The sequence below is a fragment of the Lygodium microphyllum genome, chromosome 2, assembly GCF_053477565.2.
Source record: "Lygodium microphyllum isolate KBCC chromosome 2, Lygodium_microphyllum_v1.1.10, whole genome shotgun sequence".
Classification (NCBI taxonomy): Eukaryota; Viridiplantae; Streptophyta; class Polypodiopsida; order Schizaeales; family Lygodiaceae; genus Lygodium; species Lygodium microphyllum.
Genome location: NC_141136.1, coordinates 71,783,439 through 71,805,593, shown reverse-complemented (window position 1 = coordinate 71,805,593; position 22,155 = coordinate 71,783,439). Strand labels below are relative to the sequence as shown.

General features: G+C 39.4%; 1 protein-coding gene across 3 annotated transcripts in view; it reads right to left on the bottom strand.

Moving 5' to 3' along the window:
- HAF01 (HAC13 protein (HAC13)) overlaps positions 1-22,155 on the bottom strand; it is a 125,821-nt gene that overhangs the window by 31,661 nt on the left and 72,005 nt on the right. For all 3 annotated transcript variants that reach the window (XM_087695039.1, XM_087695042.1, XM_087695040.1), the window contains 6 exons: positions 5,292-5,384; positions 4,805-5,011; positions 4,475-4,678; positions 3,912-4,389; positions 3,612-3,832; positions 3,407-3,526 (listed from right to left, as the gene is read on the bottom strand). In XM_087695039.1, coding sequence (XP_087551165.1) covers positions 3,407-3,526; positions 3,612-3,832; positions 3,912-4,389; positions 4,475-4,678; positions 4,805-5,011; positions 5,292-5,384 — 1,323 coding nt within the window. The remainder of the gene's footprint in view (positions 1-3,406; positions 3,527-3,611; positions 3,833-3,911; positions 4,390-4,474; positions 4,679-4,804; positions 5,012-5,291; positions 5,385-22,155) is intronic.

Genomic DNA, 22,155 nt, shown 5'->3' with positions numbered 1-22,155 from the left:
TGAGGGGAGTTGTACTAAATCATTGAGATAGACATCATTCAACTACACACGTAACCAAGACATGGGGGACACCTAAAGAGAATCCAGATTGAAGATAACTTTCTACTGGAAGCACCTCCTATACATATTCCCTAATGGCTTTGTCATCTATGCAAGATAACTGAGCGAACACTTGTCTCATGAAATACGATGTGCCACTGGCCAGCTCCGTACATCCCCAAACTAGTTGTTGTGGATACAGACACATATATATGGAGTTTATTCCCTCCCCCCTAAGGACTAGATTTTCCAGCTATATCAACTCGAGCTAGAGACAAAGGAGCACTATATATCTAGATGCACAATGTATTGTGATATCAAAGGACAATACTTCCATTGCCTCTTTAGAGAGGCATTTGAACCATTATCCAAGGTGATGGATTTCTCATATCAAAGATGCCTAGGGCTCTTCCTATTGAAGTTATACCAATATAGACATCACCTCTTACAATCTCAGGAGCACGCAGCGTTCACTCGCAGAGTTTTACGCAGCCTCAACACCCTAACTACAATAGAGCATCCATATGACCGACCCATAGGCCTACCATAGGGGGTCACCCTCAATACAACCATCGAAAGATGCGTAGCTCACCACCTATGCCCAGCTAATTCACACCCCTGCAAGAGGTATTACACGTAGATACTGAGGATATTAGATCATCATCAAGGATTCATATCTCATCGCTAGCCTCAACACCCTAACTACAATAGAGCATCCATATGACCGACCCATAGGCCTACCATAGGGGGTCACCCTCAATACAACCATCGAAAGATGCGTAGCTCACCACCTATGCCCAGCTAATTCACACCCCTGCAAGAGGTATTACACGTAGATACTGAGGATATTAGATCATCATCAAGGATTCATATCTCATCGCTTCCAACTTTTCTATGTTAGATAGGCCCATGAGGGATATCTTGGGATGAGAGTACTCCCAAAGTAGTTCTGCATTGTATATGGTCTAGATATCATCTTGAATCTGAAGAGTGCAAGAGGAAGCACTCAAGAAATGTGCGCATCAATCGAGGTGTGTGCAGCTCTTTAGTGTAGTGAGAGAGTGAAGAGTCGAGAGATGGGTGTGTATCAATGTGGTGCACACAAAGAATAAAAGAATGTATTTATACTTAGGGTACGGTACACTTACACCCACAAGGGTGTATTCACATTTGTAAATATATATATTACACGGGAGTAGCGTAAGGGCCTTTACACCCAACAAAATCAGCTATGTATTGTTTATTTTTCTATATAGTTAGTCATAACATTAGATGACAGCTCTTTTTGGACTTCGAAATGGTTCCTTGAACAATTTGGTCTCATAGGCGGATTTGGCCTTTTGTAGACGTCGATATAACTTTCTTTCTTCTTTCTCCACAATCATTTACATCAAAGGCTTATTATTGTGGGAGGTGGCTTCTATGATATTGGAGGAGCCATCATTATCCATATTGTGGCTACTTCATGGCTTGAGGTTATTTCCACAAACTCAATCACTACCTTATACACAACATTGCATGATGTTTTCACTATCCATTTCTCTGCTAGTAGTTGTCTAGCTTTTTCGTTGTTTTTACTAATTATGCAAATGGCTTTTGCATGCTAGCTGGACATCCACTTGTACCTCTATAATTCATTGATTTAACAGCCTTGGTGTGAGAGAGACGCAGAAAGACAGATAGAGAGTTATATTAATGCCTACAAAAGGCCAAATCAGCCAATGAGACAAAAATTGATACATCTAAAGTTCAAGATATTGTCATGTTTGCCAATTAGGATAGAGAAACTATAACCTAAGGAGGAAACAACAAATCACTAAAAATACTAAAGAAGCACTAGGGATCTAATACAACAGATATGGGGATCAGTACCATCCCAAGATATCTCTCATGGGTCTATCCAACATGGATAAGCTGAAGCGTTGAGGTAAACCTTCTCCATGATGTGACAGTATCATGTGTATCCTCTAGTGGTGCGTTGAGTGGGTCCAATGGACAATGGGTGGCATGCTCTACATCTCTCGATTACTCTCTCCAAGGTGACTCCCATGGTGGAAGCATAAGTCAATCTAATTAGCTTTAAACTATCAAGGGGTAGTCGTAGCTTTGAAAAAGCCCATAAGTGTGCACTACTATGAATCCCCAAGGTACCTCCCTTGGGATTGTAAGAGGTGATCTCTATGTCGGCGCAGCTCCAAAAGAAAGAGTCCAAGGCGATGCTAGTCTAGACAATCCATCACCCTAGATAGTGGTCCAAATCCCTCTTTGAACAAACAATGGAAATACCCTTTGGTCTCATAGCACATTGGGCACCTACATATGTAGTACTCCTCAATCTCCGGCTCAAGCTAGCAAAGTTGGAAGACACAAACCTCGAGTGGGAGAGAATCTACTCCATAGCGACCCCTCTCTATCTCTAAGTGGTTTGAGGATGTGCAAAGCTATCCAATGGCACAACAAACTCCATGGGAGACAGGGAACGCCCGTTCCGGCACATAGGAACGGATTAACGCGTTCCGAGGGGTTCGGGCCAAGGAAACGCTGGCGCATATAAGTGTACATCAGATTCACCATGACACAGGCACCAGGCTAAGTACAGCCCTACTTTGATTGATTTTCTTAAAGTAACAATAAAACGCTACTCCACAGAATGCACAAAAGGATGGAATGTCCCAAATGTGGGATGAAGATCCCTTATACACAGAATGCATAGCCTGTTAGAAGATATTCAAAGGAATTATATCATCTGGGTCGAAGGTGCCTAATTGCTCCTACTTCAAACATAGACTTTGCTGCAGTTTCAGCTATTCTCAACAACAGCTAACACTTCCTTAACACCTTTCACTGCTGCTGCAAGCTGAAATGCAGCATCTGCACCCAATCTGCATCAAGCCACAACTGCTGCTAGCAGTGTTTGCTGTCCAAGAAGCGCATGCAGCATCCTGCATCTAAGTGCTGCCTGATTGCCCACTGGGTGGAAGATGCCTGTGAGGACTCAATGTGCGTCTGGATCCCAGGTAGATAGAGTTCAAGCAAAGTTCCTTTCATAATGATAGTCAGAAGAGCAAAGTACAAGCATATATGTTTCTGCATGCATATTGTGCCCCAGCACTGTGCATGTATACATCCATGCAAAAGTGCAGAGACACTTTTTGGTTTGATTAATGTTAAAAAGATCATTGTATTTTTCTCATTATGAAAGTTACATACTCAAAAGGACCGTCATTGAATTCTTTTAGCCATACAACTAAAGAAATAATTGTACAGAAATAGCATAAGATTGCTATACATACATGGACATGCATATGCACACATCATATTAGACAAAAGGGTTAACATCTGTGAAAAACACAGAAAAAGTAAAAACCTTTGTCCCATCTTTGGTCAGAGCAAGTTTTTTTGCTTTCTTCACAGCCAGTGACACCTTCTTCTCCTTAACTGAGCTTCCATTCTGAACTGCTTTCTTTTGAGCCAAATATCTTTCAACCTTAAAAGCGTACAAACCCCAAGATCACTTCATAGAAGGAAAAAATAGTTTTCCCGCTGGTCTACCATATGCAAATTAAACTTACCTCTATAGGATCTGTTATGACTATTTCTTTGGACGTGTAAGTGCCATCAGCCTTTTTGGTACGAATGATGCGTTTAATTATTTTTTTCTTTCGGACACCATTTCCCTTGGCTGCATCTGGCACATCTTTCTTTTGTTCTTTGACTATATCTTCCTGATCTTTTTTCTCCTTTCCATTGTTCACCAATTTTTTCTTCTTTTTTCCATTCTCTACTTCATCATCTGCCAGGAAAAACATTAATCAGAATGCAGGGGTACTTTAACATTGCATTAATAATCATAATGTGAAGCATGATTTTACCTTCCATTAGCATTCTCCTAAGTTCTGCTGCTTCAGCCTCCTCATCTTCTATGTCTTCCTCCCGTTGTGCTTCCAATGCTCGCCTGCGAGCATTGGTCCCTCTGATCGTTTCTTTTTTGGTTTTGGCACTAGCCACTTCTTCAGTCTCACCTTCTTCTGCTTCCAAAAGATTCTCAAGATCCCCAGCAAAGGAATCCAAGTCCTCATTTGCTTCTCCTTCACTTTCAGATATCTCTCCATCAACCGCAGAAAGACTTTGAGCTTGGCGATCCCATGCTGTCTGGCATTTCTCTCGTATTTGCTGCTGAACTTGCAGCAGTGACATACGATGCCCACGAGCAAACTTGTTAAGGGCAGTGGCACCCAGCTTCGCTCCAGTAGCTGCCTGTTCACTGGACAACTTCCTTACTAATGCAATTCGGTGCCAGCGAGTTAATTTCTCGATTTGGCTCTCAGGCACATTGAATTTCAAAAGAACCTGTTATCAAAGCAGATGAAGAACATTCAATCCAGACGTTAATGTTTTTATCTCTCTGTTACATGGTGACAGATCTAAAGTAGACCTCACGAGCAGCATCCATGCTAAGGCGGCGTAGATCAGCATCTGTACCAGTCACTGCCCCTCCACCCCTTGCAGCAGCTGCCTTTTTCTCTACAAGAGCCCCAGCCCCAGGGGGTTTGGTTGCAACTCTAAGATAACTAAAACCAAGACCCCTCCCAGAGGGATCACCTGCTCCAGTAATCTCAAGGCGCTCAAAGCTTCGTCCCTGCAGATAAACGAATTATCCAGAAAAATAGACAGAAGATTTGAATTTCACAGCAGCAAAATAGCACGGCCTTCTTATGACGGGAAAAACATAACATTTCTGTCTTAGCTTAGTAACTATACTGACCTGCATTGCTGCAGCAACAAAGTTGCAGCTTAGGTTCCAAGGTGTAATATACAGCTCTCTTTCTATGTGTGATGCAGCAGCAAGTACAATCGCTTCATCCGGCAGCTGATTCATTGCAGCACTGAGACCCGTTGGCTGTGTAAGCTTACTAACACCCATTTTCTTCAGGTGATATAGCCCAGCCTGCATACTCTCATGCGTGCACACCTAGGATACGCAATGCAACCTTATTACAGCTCAGCCATATTGCAAACATTAAAGATCACCAGTAACTCAAGAAAGGGCCCAGGACATGGTCCAGAAAAGTCCTCAACAAACCAGATAAATTTTGTTTGGTTTATTTAGAACCCCACCAAAAACATTTCCTTATTTCTATGCTACAGACTCATCTGAACTATATATCAATTCTTGAAAACCAACTACCCACAACTAGATATTCTAAGTAAAGGAACCTTCTTTATCAAGAGAAAAAAAGGTATAAAAGTACATTTTCAGGGGTCACCATCCTTCGAAGCTCTTCTTCAGATGGAATTCTGAAATTTTGCTTCATAACCCACCACATCTCACCACCAGAACCTTTCTGCAAAATGAATGCACCATATTATTCCCACATCTAGTCTACATGATCTTACACACATAAGTGAGCTATAGCAATACACATATATTCTCACATCTATAGCAATACACTTCTTAGAAGAACAATACTCTCTCTCTCTTTTTTTAGTTATGGTTAACATAAGTGAGCTGCTTTTTCCTCCACTTCAAATAATGATCAGGGCCCTGGATTTTTTCTTACATACCTTTTACTTAAAGCAAAGGTCAAGTTACACAGGTAAGACACGAAGACAAAAAGTTCTGAAACATAAGCTTATACCACAAAAATTCTCGACACATAGCTTGGGCAAAGTACGAAAATCTGAACATTTTTAGCTATTCTAAAAGATCCGCACAATTTTACCCTGGTACTCTTCAAATAAAGCACCCTCATATTTTGTCAATTCTTATTGAGCAGAATGTTGAGCTAAAATATGCATTACATGCTGAATTAGCCTCTTGAACAGTCACCAACATGCTTAATTGATAAAAACCCTAAAAGGGGGAGCAATTCAAGAGAGTTTAAAATGGGGAGAGATTCCAGGTCCCAAAACTTTCTATAAATAGGTAGGCTGCCCTCCATTCAGTTCAATCTCGTTTTTGCAGGTTTCAGGCCCTCTAGCTTTGCCACTCACACCCTATGTGCGGAGTCCACACGTTCTACAACTGCTGTCCAGCCCCAATTGTTGCTATTGTTCACTCTTTTGCTGTCACCAGCTGCCACATGCCATTCTACTGCTATGTTTGTACCTGCTGGCTGCCACCCTATCCCAAGCGACTGCAGAAATCCTGTACTTGCCTCAGCAGGCTGCCATACAATTTGCCACATCATCATCCTGATCTACATTTTCACTGCAGGCTGCCATACAAGCTGTCATGTCATCAACAGCTGCTGCCTTGTCTGTTTTTCTCTCTCTTCTAAATGTCCAACATTGATCCAACACGTCTACTGTGTTTGCTGCTGTCCAACATCTTGGAGGCTGCCTAGCCAAAATTCAGGATCCATTAGGAGTATGACACACTCTCTAGCTCATTACCTCTGCCTTGGTCCTTGAGACACGAGAGTTCGGGGTATAGTTTTCATTTCCTGCATGGTTTGTTTGTGGCATGAGGAATGTATATTCACTAGTCATTCATTCATTCAGATCTTCAATGTGTTCATTGTCTTTGAGTTACCCTAACCCTAACTTTGTTTTGTTGAGTTTATGCTTTGTCGTACGCTTTCATTTATATTTTTGCATTAGGGTATTTCTTCACGTGATATCAAAGCAAGGTTCTCTTTGACAAAACCTCAACCTTTGATTTGAAAGCCCTTCCCAAGAAGCAAGAACAACACGAAGGCAAGATAACTTTGAACACATCTTCACCACATCATCATGATGCTCCCAATCCGGACACATCGAGACACGAGACAGAGTGGGCCTCATAGCCTACTTCTAACATGAACAGAGGGACTTCGGACTATCATGAAGTCCATAGACCATACGAGATCTCACAAGCTAAATACAATCTCATCCTCATGTATCAAGCTGAACAACAAATTAAAGGTAACTTTGAGTTTTCCTATTGAGGCTCGAATTGCACTATATTAGTACTTTTATACCTTAGTACTAGCATACATGTAGAACCAGCATATGGAAAGTGACCTGAGATGTCATATGAAGCATTCAGGTTTTTACCTGACATTCAGGCGCCTTCCTGACAGTCAGGAGTTCGTGTCTTTTGTATTCCTGCGTGATGAGAAATGAGATATTCTTCAGGACAGTGCCAGATTCTAGTCGCTTATGTCTGGTTCTAACACTGTGTATCTGTGTCCTAAATATTCGTGATGTCTGTTTCAAGTTATTTGATCAGGAGTGAAGATTAGGTATGTGTAATGGCTGTGTCAGGAAGTTCCATGCAGTGCTAATTTCTTGCATTTCCTATTATGGTCCTGATGGTCCATAACACTTTGGCGATCCCTGCCAGGTTCAAGAAAATAATTTCTTGATTTAGGTGCAGATCTGGAATCAGGTCCTAAGAGATTCAGGAGTGAATATGATGATGATAAACTCTGTGATAGTTTTCAGGACAGTGGTTCAACATTGATGTTTACGATATGTAGATCATGTTTGCATGGTATTCCTGAAGATTAGGTATGTGTAATGGCTGTAAATTGTGTCAGGAAGTTCCATGCAGTGCTAATTTCTTGCATTTCCTATTATGGTCCTGATGGTCCATAACACTTTGGCGATCCCTGCTAGGTTCAAGAAAATAATTTCTTGATTTAGGTGCAGATCTGGAATCAGGTCCTAAGAGATTCAGGCGGCAGGAATGCTGAAGCGAGAATTTGTTAGGATCAGTCTGTGAATGAAGACAGTGATGGCAGTTATGTAATGACTGATCAGAGAAAGACAATCTTTTCCAAGAAGACACAGGAGATATGGTTTCGTTTTTGAGGAAAAATGCTTCAAGATCTTTCACAAATTCAAGGCGTTTTTGTATTTTCAGGCATTTTTTTGCACTTTTACAAGTTGCAAGTGTCAGGTCATCTCTGCATAAGAAAAACCCTGCAGTCAAGTTATTTGAAGCACGACATCTTGAAGTTCTTATTTCTTAAGAATTCAATCACTTCAAAAGTTCTCATGCTATGGATTCAAGGCAGATTATTCAGGATGGCATGTTCATAAAGAAAGGCGGTCCTGAAGTTCAAAGACAGGAAATATCAGATCTGCAATTTTCTGGATAGCATATTGCTGTGAACAATCATGTTGTGTGCTATATGTCTGTATGTCATTCTTGAAAATCAAGTGCTATTTGTCGCTGATATCAATTCAGGCAATAAAGGGGCTGTAATATTCAGGGCAGTGTGTTTATGCAGTCAATTATGATGTCTACAGCAAGTCTATATGGCATTCTTGAAGATTATATGTTGCACATGGAATGGAGATGATTAAGAAGGATAGGATTTATGTTCACTTGGATAAGGAAGAAAGGAATTTTCAGGATTGGCCTGAAGGATTGACCTGAAGTGCAGGAATTTTCAGGCAGTTTCCTGAAGTGCAGGAATTTTCAGGCAATTCCCTAAAGTGCAGGAAGTTTTAGGCAATTCCCTGAATTGCAGGAATCTGCAGGTTTGTTACCTAAATTGCAGGAATTTTACGTTGGTTATCTGAATTGCAGGATGAAAATGACATGCATAACCTGAATCGCATGAAAGATGAAAGGAAGCTTGATAAAACTGAGAAGTCTTGTCAACAAAGGAGTTTTTTTGGCATTTTTCAAGATCTACCTGCAAACTGAGTGCTTCAAGCATCCTAAACTGTTAGAATTGCAATAATATCCTGAATACCATAGGCTGAAGACTTCTACTCTATCACTGCAGAGTTTTGAGGTTGGTTGAAGGAAAAGCAAGTTATTTTCAAACAGTAGCTATGCTTCATTATGGGTAAATCCAAGAAGAAGGACAAGCGATGCAAAATCTGTTTTGAGCATGGCCATACTTCAAAGTATTGTCCATATGTTCATGAGTCCTGTGAAAGAGAAAAGTCATGTAAGTATTTCTGCATGTTTGATCTATGTAAGCAGTTCAATGGTATCCGCAAGAAGTTCTCTTCAGCCAGCAAAGAAAGGTTCAGATTCAAGGCTGGATAAAGCACGGGAAAAGCTTACTTCTTTTGAGACTGTACTTGATGATGCTTATGAATGGCATGATGATCATGAAGGCCGGAAAGTTAAGTCTTGCTCAAGTTTGAAGCAGGTTCAGAGATTGCTTAGAGCAGTTGAGAAGCTCAAGGAGAAGTATTATGATGTTTTGGATTCAGATCAGGATTCAGATTCAAGTGATGATGATGATTGTTACCCTTTACCTATGGTTTTGCCAAAGATTGAGGTTGAGGGAGTGAGAGAGGACAAGAGCCAAAGCAGCCATAGATCCTCGAGTACCCCAAACCCAACACAGGAGCTTACCAATGGAAGAGTGGAGCATCACACACCTTGTATTGACAACTTGAAGGTATTTTCCATACTTTGGAGTCTTACAAACTGTTATAATCAATCTCGAATCTGTTTTAGTGAAGAAGAAAGAAGTGATGAAGTTATCATCAAGGAAGCTAATCAGTTTGATGATCAGTCTGGTGATCAAGAAGATCAGTTGCATATTCAAGAAGATGATGCTGTCATGTATGACAAGCATGAGGCTGATGTTTTTCTTAATGAAGATGTTGTTATGGATGATTTTCTTTGTTCTCTTACTAGTTTTGAGGAAGATTATGCATCAAGGGAGTCAAATTTCTCTAAAGAGGCTTTACAAGTACTTGAAATGCCACTGCCTGTAGTGCAGAATCCATCATTTCAAGATGTATTTTTCCAGGATACCTATATTTCTAGCATGCTGAATACTATTCCAGGTTATTTCAATATTCAGCCTAAAGAAATTCAGCCATTTTTTACTGCTGTCAACTCTCTCGTTCATTGCCTGTATGAGCAGTTTTCAAGACATCAAGCTATGGGACAGCAGCAAATCAGTTTTCAGCCAGTTTTAGGACATCAAATGAACAGTTTTCAGCAAGGTACAGGTCTACCACAGCAGGCTTAAGGTCAAGAATTGCAGAAATCAGTCCATTCATGTGGTTTTCATGAAGATTTGCATGAGTTATGTCCTATGACTCAATCTTCAACTGAGATGATTGAATGGCTTTCTTCTGAGTTGGAAAAGGAGAGGAATGCAACTGAAATTGCGGCAGTTGAAGCTTTATCTATCATTAATTGGCTTCAGGAAGAAAAAGCATTGCTTCAACAAGAGGTTTTTCATGTCAGGACTGTAATGGATTTGAAAGTTTCTCATTATTCAAAGGTCATTAATGCTCTTCAAGCAGTTGTTTCTCAGAAGGATAATGTAATTGCTGATTTACATACTCAGTTGGCTTGTTCTTATATTCCAAATCATGATGTTATTCTTGAGGATCTGTATGCACAGACAATTGATATGGTAGATGAAGTAGACAGTGATGTGGAAGAATTATTTTTTCAAGAAAATGATTCAATGGTACCTGTGTTCGAGATAAATGTTGATGGTATCATTCAAGGGTATCAGGAGCAGCTCAACATGGCTGGAAATGCAGTTTTAGAACAGCAAACTGTTCAATTTGCAGTCCGAAATCTGTCAGGACAGCATTCAGGCTGTTTTCTTGAACAGCAGGAGCAGGTTGAATTTCAGGACAGCATATGGAATGAGAGGTATAAATTAATTCAGGACCAAGGCACTACTTATCCTGAAGTTTTTCAGCAAGAAACTCCTGAAAATCAGCAAATTGGTCTTATTGCAGTTTATGACTGTTCAAGAGAGCATCCTGAAGACTTTTTGGCAAGGAATGAGCAGTCTAAAGTTCAGGAAAGTTTAGGAACTGAATTGGATAAATTATTTCAGAATTCTGGAGCTATGTACCCTGATCCTGAGCAGCAAGAAAATTCCCAAAATCAGGATACTAAAGAATTTGACCCTGTAGTGGACAATGCAGATGTGAATGATCAGGATAATGATCAAGTTCTTAATGTTTTAGTTCATCCTCATATTTCTGAAGTTTTTAAGTATTCTAATCAGTTTGGAAATGAAGTTGAAGCCAATAGTATTGTGCAAGTATCTGCCGTAGTGGATATCTCTGCAGTTGATGTTTTGGCAGAAATGGTTGATATTGTTCAGGATAATCAGTTTTTGAGCATGGCAATGAGGATATTGGATAAGTTAGATGATATTTCCAGAAGTATATTGCAGTTTTCTCTATCAGGAAGTGCTCAAGTTCTTTACCCGCAAGATGATTTTTCAGGTTTGCTGGAATTTTCAAGTTTTCAGCAGATTTCAGTAATTCAGAAGTGTTTAGGTCTGGTGGTAATGTCAGAATCACAGCATGGACAGCAGATACCTGAATTCTTGAAATCTGAATTTCTGCAACCTGAATTCTTACAACAACAATTTGAGTTCCTGATGCAAGAAAAAGTGTGGCAATAGCTTAAAATGCAGGAATTAGACCAGAAAGTGCAGCTAAAGCATGGAAAATAGCAAGTAGAGCAGCAACCTGAAGATCAGGATTTTCATGTACCTGAATGTCAGGAGATATATGTTATATCAGTTTGGATTGATGCAAAGCAATATTTTTGGGGTGATATGGTACAGATTGAAGCTATGGATGAGTATGATGCAGATGCGGATGCAGTTCTTTTTTGTTTTCCTTTACAGGTTTTCTTGGATTATCTTGCATATTTCTTTGGAGATGCAGTTTCTTGTTCGAGATTCAAGTTGTGTGGTATATTGCCATATATTTCTTATGATGCAGATGCTGAAGCATCATCGACATATTTCTTGATCAAATTTTCTACTCTTTCCCATTGGAGTAGTGATTTATTGATTCATTCATGGTTCTATATCTTTGTTCTCTATGATGTAGTATGGATGTCATTGTACTTGATCGATTTCCAGTACTGGCATGTTGCCTTGAAATTTTACTAACACTTAGGATCAATTATGCAACTGCACAAGAGGACTATGAGTATCCTAGAGGGGCTCTACTCATGGTTGCTCAGAGTGGCTTGTCAAGGGGTGTAAGGCCTCTGGCAGGGCATAATTGTATTCTCTGGGTTATTTCTTACTTTGTATGCTTTCCGTTATATAGCTACATACTTGTGGGTTCAAGTCTTGACTATCCCAGTCATCCACCGGGCTGTGCCAGGTGTTGAGGCTCGAATTGCACTATATTAGTACTTGTATACCTTAGTACTAGCATACATGTAGAACCAGCATATGGAAAGTGACCTAAGATGTGATATGAAGCATTCAGGTTTTTACCTGACATTCAGGCGCCTTCCTGACAGTCAGGAGTTCGTGTCTTTTGTATTCCTGCGTGATGAGAAATGAGATATTCTTCAAGACAGCGCCAGATTCTAGTCGCTTATGTTTGGTTCTAACACTATGTATCTGTGTCCTGAATATTCGTGATGTCTGTTTCAAGTTATTTGATCAGGAGTGAATATGATGATGATAAACTCTGTGATAGTTTTCAGGACAGTGGTTCAGCATTGATGTTTACGATATGTAGATCATGTTTGCATGGTATTCCTGAAGATTAGGTATGTGTAATGGCTGTAAATTGTGTCAGGAAGTTCCATGCAGTGCTAATTTCTTGCATTTCCTATTATGGTCCTGATGGTCCATAACATTTCCCTTTTAGATTCAGTGCACTAGTCTAATGATTTTGCAAGAAGGATGGAAGCTCCACAAAGGATTGGCCATCCTGACATGGACACTAGCATGGAGTACAAACTATTTTTCTCTCTACCACCATCATCTCCATCTATACCTTTTATATCTCTTCCATACACATCTCCACCTTCATTCACTACTATGTCAAGTATGCAAATGAATACTTGATCTTTTGGATTTACTTTCACTCCTATGTCAGGTATGCAAATGAATACTTCTCAATCTTTTGAATTTGCTTCCACTTTTCCACAAGACATTGGTGATGCTCAAGATGAAAAAACTCTTCATACTAAGTATTGATTCATAAACCTTGAAGAGAATGGACTTTCATTTGAACTCGATAAAAGGTAAGCAAAAGTTGCAATATTCATTGGTGAGTGCTCCTTCTTCATCATCTCATGGTCAATTTAATTTTGGTGAATCATCTTTTTCATCACTTGCATTTAATGGACAAAAGGAACCTAATTCATTTCCCACAACTATACCAATCACAAACCCATCTAATCTCCCACCTATCCCACCCACTAGTTCCACAACACCTTTCTTTCCACCTCCATTAAGTGCACCTTTCATGTCTTCCCACATCACACCAAGGGGTCCTTCACCCTTAAGCATGGCCTTTAGGACCTCATATTTTCCTCAACAAGGTGGTGTCTCCATGATGGAGATTCATCCTCCCATCCACACACTTTTGGGATTTTCACAACCTGGGAACGCTACCCAACCATTACCGAGTTTGGATCACTTGTTACCTCCAATCACCTCCATGACATTACCTAGTGGACCTTCTAGTCATTTTGTTATGCCCTAGCCGACAGTTGGACTGGGCTTATGTCCCAATGCCTCCACTAGCACTTTATGGAAACATTCATGTTCCAATGCCTCCACATCAATCAACACCCATTAGAAATTTTCAACCTATTTCTACCTACCCACCTCCTCGATCTTCTACTTATCCCCCTCCACCACTTCGTTCTTATCCATCTTATTCCACTTATTCGACACCTCATGGTTTTTCTTTCTCATCACCCAAACATGCCTTTAATGACAAGACTCACTTTAACGGATCGAGCTTCACTACTTGGTCAAACCTAATGAGAGATGACCTTGACTCACAGAACCTATACGATATTGTGGTGGGATTGGAACCCCAACCTGATCCTGCACTTGTTTCATATGAGGTTGTCCACTCGTGGAAGGCTAGAAATGCCTCCGCTATTGCCAAGCTGATGCAAGTTCTATTACCTGAATTTCATTCGCAGTTTCAACATTATGACTTAGCATCCAAGCATTGGCCATACTTAATTAACCGCTATACGGCTTGAGATAGAATCGATCATGAGCTCCAAAACTTTAAAAACACTAACCGGGATTATTTGAAAGTCAAGTTGACTGAGAATCGGCACCTTCTCGCTAAGTTCTCTACCAAGGGCCGCTAAGTCCTCGGACAATCAAGTCACATTGTTTCGTAACAAGCTGCCGAGAAAATATTTCCATTTTGTGCAACAGGTCCTCACAATCCACTATGCTCCACATTCTATGAATTTAAGTATCAGTTATTGCATTACACTCCCGGTTGTTTGATTGATTTTATAGTATAACCTCTACAAAGGGGGGTCTTGTTGCTTCTTTTCAAAAGGGGCATGAAGAGAAGACTAAACAAAATCAAAACTCCAATCAAAATCAAAAACAAACCTCATAATCAAAATAAAACTCAAGCTAGTGAGACCCAAGGAAACTCGCAGTTATCTCTAAAACATGAGTGACAGAATGTATTAAAGAAAATTCGGTATTATTAACATTATCAAAAGATTGGCCACTTTGACGATGAGTATCAATTAAAGGCGAGAGACATAGCATCAAAAGGAAAGACTCAAACCCCCACCTCCAAGTCGGGCAATCCCCCAACAAGAGAGACAAGATGGTAGCAACCCTTGGCAAGAGCAACAGCCAGGCCAGACCTATACAGCCACTGCTCCACCATCACATTCAACGACATTTTTAACGCCACAAGGCTTATCTAACTAGTGTACAAAGGCCCACATCATCTCTATAAAGACAGTGAGTTGTCTCTCAATGAGATGACTGCAAAGACCCACTCTTCACAACCGAGTATTTCAACTACACATTGGATTGTAAATAGTGAAACTATTCATCATATGATCTCTATGAAGGACATTTTCGTTTCTTGAGCCCTTGCAATCCGAAGAGTCCAAGTTAAGAACAACTCCTCGGTCAAGATTCAAGCTCACAGTCACATTAATTTTACCATTGACCAGGGCACGGATCATGCTACACTAAATGATGTATACTATGTCTCCCAACTAGGGATTGACTTGTTATCCATTCAACAGTTTTGCTAATTGGGACGAGCGGTCTTCTTTACAACGACCACAATTGAGATCCTTGGCTCTCAGACTGGTTTAGTGATTAATAGCAATGAGGCAGACCCAGTGGTCTATACCACATGACATAACTTCTTTCCAAAGCAACATCCGAGAGCTCTGAGTTCCACTACTTCCAAGCATTAGTCACTGCACGAGAGCTTATGAGCATTAAGCATCTTTGGTATTTTCACGTAGTACATCTCGAATATAACTCTCGTTATGAGTTGTCGCATCGGGCCTTTCACGCCTAAAGCTATTGCAAGATATCTACAAAGCTTATCAACTCGAAAAGCAAAATCGTAATCCATTCCTCCATAGCAACCAAAAACATCAGAAGCATTTAGAAATGAAATGCTAGAAATGTGTTTCCTAAGTTTCTTTCAAGAGGAGATAAAATAAGAAACGCGGGTTTTTTTATATAGGGATTTTTTAATAGTTTTGACTAGGGAAAGAGGTTCTAATCCTCTTATGGAACTCTCTCTTAAACAAAGAATGGTCAATTGAGCTTGAGTGATAATAGAGTCAATTGAGAATAATACATTACACATCCATGATCCATTATTCACTTGTCACTTATGTCAAAGTTAGTCTTTGGACAAGTTATACAATGGTAACTCAAACATTATGATTCATATATATCATACAAAGAAAATTGAAATAAATATGTAAATAGCCTATCTACAATATGAACTGAGTCAAGTTGCAACATCATGATTCTCATTTCAAAACAACCTATCAAAATGTCAAATCAAAAATGAATCATAATATATCATAAATAACTCATAAATGAGACTAAATTCATACAATAACCAACTTTCAAGACAAGAATAGACACTAGATTCACAAAGTCCAATAACTAGACAAAATCGCAAAAAAAATCAATCTTTCATCCAAAATCTTGAGCCCTCACGAGTCATTACACAACATCATCATCATCATCATCATGTTTAATATAACCTAACAATTTTTATCAAAAAAAACCGTATTTTGGATTCCAACTTACCAAAAAAAAAAACCGTGTTTTTACTTCTAGAAATATTTCGTAACTTTCAAACTAAGAAAAACGTGTTTCATAACTTTCAAACTGAAAGAAACGTGTTTCTTGGTTGCTATGATTCCCTCAACAATCTTCACATAGAGCTAAGGCATCTCTTAGATTGATTCATCTTAATCATTGTGGATTGACATCCACCGCCACCTTAAACAATGCATTGTACTTCATTTAAATTATGAACCATCATTCTAGATACATATGGGTGGAGTTTCTCGAGCATAAGTCCAATACCTTTACAAATTTTTCTACTTGGATAGTGCTAGTGCATAATCAAACTAGTTATCATATTGGAGATATGAGGAGCGACAGTGAGAGTGAATTTATCTCCCACGAGTTTCTCGAATTTCTATAGGAGCATGGCATCTCACGCCAGCTTACGTCTAGCAACATCCCTTCGTAGAATCGAGTCATAGAGTAATAGAAACCCGACCATCATACACATGGCATGCTCTATGTTGTTCGTAGCAGAGCTCCCTAAACACCTTTGGATTGAATTTGTTAACACTTCAGTGTATATCCTCAACCGGTGACGTCAAGAAAAACAACTATCTACTTTTCAAGGTACAAACGAAATAAGTCATTCATCATTTGTTTGAAAGTTGCAAGAGCATTAGTCAATCCAAAAGATAGGACCAAAAATTTACTGCATTTGAAATGTAGTTTTTGAAACATCCTCCGAAGCTATCAATACCTAATGCTAACCAAACCTAAGATCAATTTTGGTGAAATATCGTATATCACAAGGTCAATCTGTAAGGTCATCCATCCTAGGTGATAAATACTTATTCTTAATGGTCACCTTATTAAGACCATTGTTATTAGCACTAAAACATATCGTACCATCCTCTTTTTTTGTAAAAAAGACAAGCCCATCCCATAGAGACTTACTTGGCTCAATAAATCCTTTAGCTAGATAGTCATGAAGTTTCCTAACTGTCTTGTGGGCTAAATCTATAAGGTTACCAGGAGACGAGATGGCTACCGAGTAACTATAGAATCCAAGTACTGACTTATATTTGAATCCCTCTTAAGATTATTATTAAAAGAATTTAATTTACATTGCGAATCATATGATAGGATGTTTTTAACAAAATAAATATAAATACCAATACATGGATCAAAAAAACATTCACTAAATTTCAAAGCTAAAATCAAACATATATTATTCTCTATAATCCGAGAATATAAAAAATCCTTGATCACATGAAAATGACCATCAAGCTCAAAAGAAATTACATGATTTTTATAGTCAATCAATCTGCAAGGAGAAATATTTATCAAAGAACCACTGGATAAATAACATCAGCATTGTTGAGGCTCATAAGTCGAAAATCTATATATTGATGATATTGTTGTCAAAATAACAAGTATGCTCTAATACCATGTCAAAATATGACTTGTGAAAGCAAACCAAACAGATGGTAGGGTTTGCGAGGAAAAGCATAGTGTGTATGGTAAACATAAGAGAGAAGAAAAACTTTAAAAAAAACAAAATAGATGATGATAAATGATAAATTATTGAATCGTGCTAAGTGAATCAAGTTCATACAACAGAGCCGAAGCTTTGAAGTGACTACACTGTCCTATCTAATCAGGCAGCAACACCTAAAGGAAACTTACACTATAGAGGCAGTGAAATGTTGTCGTCCAAACAGTAGGATATAAAAGGTACTGCCGAAGACCAAGGCTATCGAGGGAGTGGAACACAGTCTTCTAGTGTCATCGAAATCAAAGAAAAAGATCAACTATGGACGACAACTCCGAAGGATGAGGAATCAGAGAGCAGCCTGCCAAATCACGGAATCTAGCAATAGATAGGTTGCAAAACATAACTTGGATAGAATAGCAGGTACCCACCAGATATGAAGTTGATGCTGGGAACTTGGAAAGTGCCCATACAACAAAACGCACCCTAGCATGATGGCACCTACTACCTAGTGATGAGTAAGATCGCTAAGTGATGGAGCAGTCAAATGCAACAATACAACACCGGAGTAGAACGCCATAGTAGAATGCCACGGCAAAACTCCGCAATAAAACATTGCAATAAAAGACCACAATAGAATCCAACAATAGAATATCATAGTAAATCACTATAGTAAAATGCAATAATAGAACATTGCACGAAAATGCCAAGTAGATATGAATGCAAAAACCGCGAACCGTAATGTCCTCCTCACAAGGTATGAATGGCAATGGAGGATGGAGAAAAGAGAGAAGAATTTGGAAGAGAGTGGCAAAGTATCAGAAAGAATGAATGTGTGGGATGATTTAAATGGGTTTTGTCAATGCCATATTTACAAGCACAAACTCTCTCGAGTGGCTTCCACTGAAGTCTCTCTAGTGGCACCCCAACTCTCTTGGGAGGTGCCTGAAAAGCCCTTTTGCCGTTGTAAATGGAAACCAAAATAGGAATGAAGAAGGGGAAAACCTAGTGAATGACATGGTTTCTCAACAACTATTGGATTAAAAAATCCAAATACGGTACCACTTCATCCCAGCCATCCACACTAGAGCCTCCATATATCGAACACGATAAATTTCGTCAATAAATACCATGTGGAGCCATAATTTCTACACTAAGAAAAAATAAAATTATGAGTAGAGCCATTATCAAACAAAACTACAACTTCTTAGCAACCTTTAAAAGATAATGTAGGCCAAATCCAATTTTATTAATGCAACAACTTTTACAAGTACTAGCATTAACAAAACAATCTTTGAATAAAACTTCAAAAGATATACCTTGAGCTTTAAGAGTATTTTCAGCCTTAGAAGTTGACTTCGACTTCTTATTCTAGCAACACTCTCGATCACCGCAAAGTGACCAATCTAATGATAAGCGAAGCAATAACCCTTCAAATAATCCTCGTTACAAGTGATATTGCACTTACCATCCTTTTTATGCAACTCCAAAGACGGTTGTCACAAAGACATGATATTATACTGCTTTGCTTAGCAGTTGATTAAGAGTCAATCAAATGTGCTAATGTGGCTTGCACATGCAAGATGCAAGTCAATTATTTCATAGTCTAGAAACCCATGATCCCAAGATGTCAATAGATGCCAAAGGCAAATATTGTAATAAGTTTTGGATAAATGGTACTAGTTGAACAGTGGTACCCATTGTTAGATTTGGGCCTAGATCAATTTATTAGCCACTAATGTCGGTGGTAACATTAGTGGCCAAGGATACTTAGAAGATAAATTGACCTAGCCAATTTGATTATTGACTGGTAGAATTATTTTTTTGGACACTAGAATCAATAAGTTGGATAATACTGAAAAATGAGATTAGAAGGATGTCGCTTGGCAAAACTTGCCCTGCAAGTGGAAAAAACGTTTTTGAGAACTCGTGAAAGTTTATTCTAGCCATTGTGAGAGAGAAGAAGCGTATCTAAGAGCAAAGAGATGTTGCTAATTTGAATTGCAACCACCAAGGATCAATCCGACAGTAGGTAACAACAGTTTGAAGCCCTCATGGTGCAAGTGATAGCAACCAAATATCCTTCTAGTGCAAGTAATAGCATACAAGAGGGAGCAACAATCGTTTTGGTGGTTCTAAGCTATAGGTAAAAGCTTCCATGGTTGTTTGAGCATAGCAACAACAGTTTATCGGCCTTTCTCGCAATCAAACTCTGAAATTTCTCTCTCTACAACATTCTCTCTCATCCTAGAGCCATCTCTCCAATTATCACAACAAATATCCAACCATTTGAGTCATCAAAGGAAGAGATTTTAATCAACCTCTACTGTAAACCCTAATTTTCAACAAAAATAAGGATTTGATAGTCCCCCTTGAGATGAATGCTCAAAATTGAGAGCCTAAAACTTGAATTCCAACAAATAAAATTTAGGAATTTCAAGGAGATTCAGATTCAAGAGGCCAACCATCCAATGTCAAATTTGGGCTGAATTTGTCTTTCAAGGAATAGGGTCAAGGCCAATCCCCAAGTAAACCAAGGGGCAAATTGGTTTGAAGACTTCCTAGTCAATTTTTACAAGTGCCACTTGGATTAGTGAAGGAGGTCAGAGGATCTCAGAAGTACTTTATCTCTTTGCAATAAAAGCTAAAGAAACACCGCAAGATACCAATTTTGGGACCAACAAACTATCCATTGTCCAAGATTAAAGTGGTAAAGTGTGCATTTCACTTTATGTGAATTTTATGTCCTTGTTGTCATTAGTATTAAATCAAGTTAGTACCATCCTATCCGAAGAGAAAGGCTAGTTTCAACAGCTAATGAGTTGTTGTCGAGGTAGGAAACTTTTTTGACTTAAAAATAGAGATAGCTCAATGGAAACCCTCTGTTGACTAGCTGCCTGTACTCGTAGACAAAGTATTAACGAGATTCTTTATGCACATATAGACATCCTTGAGTGAGTAAAGCAGATTGCAAAGCACCTCACTTTGGTAGTCTGGCGGCAATCCAAAAAGGTATCGCATCTAGGGGAACACTTCAGGATCATCCAAGGCCTTTGTTTTGTGCAACAAATCTTTTAACTCCTGTGGATATACATCCAAGCTCTTTTTCCCCATATCTCACTCAAATAATAGTTGAAAATTTTCAAACTCTTCATTGGTCATGATATGTTTCTAAAAAATGGATTAAAAATCAATCCATATCACGAGCTTAGAACATAGCCCCATCCACTAAGCATACGTCTTTTTCTTTGTATCTGCCCAATAGCTCGTTGGAGGCAAACTCTCCTCCTTTGTCGGATTGCAATTCTTTTTCTTCTTTCTTTTCTTCCCCTTCTATTGAGAAGACTCGCATGTCAATGCCTCTATCTAAAGAGCATTCTATCCTTTGAGTTGTTTCGATCCAAGACCATCAAAACCAACTTCTCCCACTTAAGGGTATCTATCCACCCTGAAATAATAAAGGCGAAGTAAAATGCAGTAAATCAGAGCGGCAATAGTGAGAAAAGAGTTATTGTCCTGTCCTCTAAGGTGATCATATTTCCTGCGTTTTGGACATGCATCTGCAATTGCCAAATCTTATTAATGTGATCACGCATGGAAGCGAAGGTGGACAGGTTTAACATCTATTTCTGTATCTCCAAAGGCACCCGCTTCACCACAGTCATCCAATTGTACAATTGATCCAATTCCGACCACATCTCCCAAGCAATAGTCAAACGCTCAATCTAGGCTATCACAACCAGAGTGCAAGAGAGAAATAGAAACAATCGGATGGGCGCAATCCATTTGTCTCAATGTGTCTATACGTTCGCCAACTTAGCCTTTTCATTCGAAGAAATCTTGGATAAATCACGGGGCTTTAGGATGGTCTATAGCCTCAATCAAGAGCTTCGTCAAATCACAGGACTCCAAGATGGCAAGCATCATTACCCGTCATATGCAGTAAATCTTGTTAAGAAACCCTTCACCTGCAATTTGCGTTTTTGCGTTTTTGCGTTTAGGGTTTACAGCCCCAAAAAGAGACGCCATCCTAGACTGACTATGCCTATATATAGGCTACTCTCTCATTCATTCCTAACTGCTGATTCATTTAATCCATCACATCTTCTCTCCAACCTCTCCACTATCCTCACACCCCTTCAGGAGAACATTGCGGTTCGTGGTTCGTAGCTGTCTTCATCATCTTCCTTGTGCTACGGCACTCTTATTCCCTTGTATCACATTCACTCCATGATTCAAAACTTCATCATTCCATTCATCAAAGTTTCTTCTCTCTTCTCTTCTCTTCTCCATGTTTGCCGAGTTCACTCCGTGTTCCTCCCAGCAAACCCTACTGTCTCGCTGGTACATCATCTTTTGACATGGTATCAGAGCCAGATCTGCTCATCTAGCACCGAAGATCCTCCACTCCAGTGAAGGCAAAGACCGGTGGCGGGTTCGGCATCCACTTCTCTTTCTCTTCCGCTGCATCAAAATCTCGTTTTTGCAGATTTCACGTGTTTCAACTTGCTTCCCACACCCTGTTTGCAGAGGACATCTCAGCCGAAGATGTCCATTGCTATCTCCATCAGTTGGCACCTGATTTCCAGTCCTCTTCACGCAGTTTGGAGCTGATTCCAGCCGGGTGACTGTTATTCCTGTGCAGACCCGCTGTCG